The 3,361-nt window shown below is 30.6% G+C and overlaps 1 protein-coding gene across 1 annotated transcript in view; it reads left to right on the top strand.

Moving 5' to 3' along the window:
• Window positions 1-1,769: 1,769 nt before the first annotated feature.
• Window positions 1,770-3,361, top strand: part of LOC125877151 (cytochrome b561 domain-containing protein At4g18260-like) — a 5,079-nt gene continuing 3,487 nt past the window's right edge. Inside the window, exon 1 of the mRNA XM_049558487.1 lies at window positions 1,770-2,016. Coding sequence (XP_049414444.1) covers window positions 1,870-2,016 — 147 coding nt within the window. The 5' untranslated portion in view covers window positions 1,770-1,869. The remainder of the gene's footprint in view (window positions 2,017-3,361) is intronic.

Here is a 3,361-nt window from a genome sequence, read left to right as displayed (position 1 = left end):
GTGCCAATAGTTCCACTTCCTGTGCTGTTTAGGGACCTCCTACTCTTGTTTCTTTGAATTTTCAAAATTATTTTCGCCGAAGATATAACTAACATTAATTATGTGAGATTTGTTAAAATAAATATACCTATAATCTAGCATGGTTAAACGATATTTTAATTTGCATGAAAGATAAACTTTCTATTTTATTCTCAATGACATACTTTTATAATTAAAAAAGAGTTTAATTTTTAAATTACTATCCGTTAATTAAAATGGAAGAAGTAATTATACAAATATGAACCTTGTTTATTAGATAGAAGTACCCCACCTATAATTACACGTTTGCTAATAATTAAATATAGCCTAGTTTGTTAATTAATTAGTAGTATACTTTTTAAGGAATTGAAAGTCAACTTAATTCATCCATCGGCCTCAAGTTGATAGCAGTAATTAAAAAAATATTTTATTTGATTGATAGAACTATTAAAAAATCTTTTTTTTGATGGAACCCGTCAAAGGTTTTTAACGATAAATATTGTTTAAAAATTAGAGATAATAATAAGATCAAATCACAATCACAGATAGATAGATACAAAAATTAGTAAGTTATTTTTGAAGGTTGAAAAATGTTATTTAGACTCGGAGATTTAGTTGGAAATAGATATACCTTCTTCTTTATTGATTAAATATGTTATCACCATCAATTTGTCTTAGCGGTTTCTTACAAGATCCTTTCTATACGGGGAGTCTAGTATTCTTTTTCATAACAATTACATCTTTCACTCACACACGATGTGATGAATGTGTTGTCGTGACCGCTTAGACACTATTCATTTGGTACAAAGATTAATAAGTGCCTCAAATGCCCTAAACCTATTATTTTAAACACATATATATGGCTTCTCTGACCCTTTTGTCATTCTCATCTCAAATATGTCTCGTGTCCACACTTATAATGTCAACTGAAATAGGCATATAATAGACCGATCTGAGACACAAGCATAATGTGTGTATTTGACATGATCTTTATTTTTTTCGTCACATATCACTAACATTACTCTTCCAGGTCGTATTTTTGGATTCATACTAAAGTAGCATATACTAACACATCACTTAATGATATTGTCAAGTCATGTTCTTTCAAGGTCGTCTCAGACAGAAGTGAATCACTTGCCTTCCAATTTGCGGTATGAAATGCATTTTAGGGTGTATGTCGATTTTTGTTTCTCTACATTGTACTGATCTTAGTCCAAGTAAATCATTGAGCTCTACACCACTTTACTAGACTTCACATCTAGCTACAGGTATATATTATATATGGATAGTAAGAATCCATATCTTTGATCATTTTTTGTTGGATCTCATCCTAGTCCTTTACTAGAGTGATGTGTTCTTACTCGAAGTTTAAGCAAATTCTATATTTTTGAGATGATGTGATGAGACAAGTCTCAATGAGAATGTTGAGTCTTACATTCACAGAGTAGGAGAAAGGCAAACAATATCACTAATAAGTTGGGATGTTACATTATCTCACTAGTGACCATGCTCTTGCTCAAAGTTGTGTACACAAATCTCCCTCCTACTCTTACTGTATCTTCTGCTCTTTTCAAATCCCATATTATTCTCATCACAAAAAAACAAATCATGTCATAAGATCCCCACTAGGTTGAAATCAAACCTAATTCCCATTACTCTACTTTCATTTCCTCACCATAAATAATCAGTAATCTGAACACTATATGGCCAAACAAAACATTGTTTCATTTGTCTAAAGCATATCACTTTGCATAATTGAGAATAACACTGCTGCTTACAGAGGAAATATTTTTTCGATATTGTTCTCTAACTAGTTTCAAAAACATCTAGCTCATCAGTTAACTTAATTCTATGTTGTCATTTCAAATTATTCTACATGGATTTCTTCTCTGGGCTTCCATGGGTTTCTTGATCCCTATTGGGATTCTTGTAATAAGAATGACAAATAGATATGAAGAATGTGGAACAAGGCTAAAGATTATTCATGCTACTTCACAGGTAACTAATTTATCCCCNCTCGGAGATTTAGTTGGAAATAGATATACCTTCTTCTTTATTGATTAAATATGTTATCACCATCAATTTGTCTTAGCGGTTTCTTACAAGATCCTTTCTATACAAGGAGTTTAGTATTCTTTTTCATAACAATTACATCTTTCACTCACACACGATGTGATGAATCACATAGAGCCTGAACGTGTTGTCGTGACCGCTTAGACACTATTCATTTGGTACAAAGATTAATAAGTGCCTCAAATGCCCTAAACCTAGAGGTGTACATAGCCGGGTTGGTTCGGGTAATTCAAATATCAAACCAAATCATCTGTGTCGGATTTTTAAATATATAAACCAAACCAAATCAATAAAACTCGGGTTTTTCAACCTCGGGTTTTTCGGGTTGTTTCGGGGTTTTCTAGTAAAGTATTCATACAAACATATAATTTACTTGTACTTCAAATATTTCTTTAGTCCTACCAAAATTCAACTATCTAAGATGTTTCTTAAAAATATAACACAATATGATATGATTAATGACACTAAAATATCCAACAATAATAATAATAATAATGAAATCGCGTAAAACAAATATTGCAAATTAACAAGTCATAAAGAAAATGATCATAATTTAAAAGTACTAAATCATGCTAAAATTAGTTTTAATAAGTATTAGTTACATGACTAAATATTAAAGGAAATTAAAATTAGATTATGTATTTTAATTGTCTAAACCAATGTAAAACTAAAGAACAAATATTCAATATTATTGTCATTCTTAGTGTTGAATTGATTTTTTTTTTTTTGCATTAGTATTAATTTAACGGAAAAGGGTCAAAACTGCCCCCGAACTATATGAAATAGACCATTTATACCCTTCGTTACATTTTGGGATAAAAAATGCCGCTGCTGTTATCCTAAGAGACCACAAATACCCTCAAGAGTTAACACCCCAAATTTTTGTTGACGTGGCAAGCCACGTGAGACTAATCCTTCCACCTAAGCGTTGCCAACTAGGATTCACTACAAAAGAACTAGACCTTTAGCGGCAACAACAGTCGCCAGAATAGCCCAGAAAATCGTCACTAAAAGTTTTTAACATTAAATTCTAATTTTGTGTTTTTTTCTTCATTGTTTTTAAAAAACCAAATATGATATCGATTAAGTAGGAGTTTGAAGACACTATATGTTTTATTTTTATGTCATATGTAAATGTATAAAATGTACAATGATGCATTATATATATAGTAGGAGATTTGAATCGAGAAGTAATTTTGATTATTTTTCGTAGTAATATTGGATGTTTTTAATATGGATATTGCAAGTTATTTATTTTAGAAAATTAGGT

Source organism: Solanum stenotomum, chromosome 9, assembly GCF_019186545.1.
Source record: "Solanum stenotomum isolate F172 chromosome 9, ASM1918654v1, whole genome shotgun sequence".
Taxonomy (NCBI): domain Eukaryota; kingdom Viridiplantae; phylum Streptophyta; class Magnoliopsida; order Solanales; family Solanaceae; genus Solanum; species Solanum stenotomum.
This window is presented reverse-complemented; position numbering and strand designations above follow the sequence as displayed.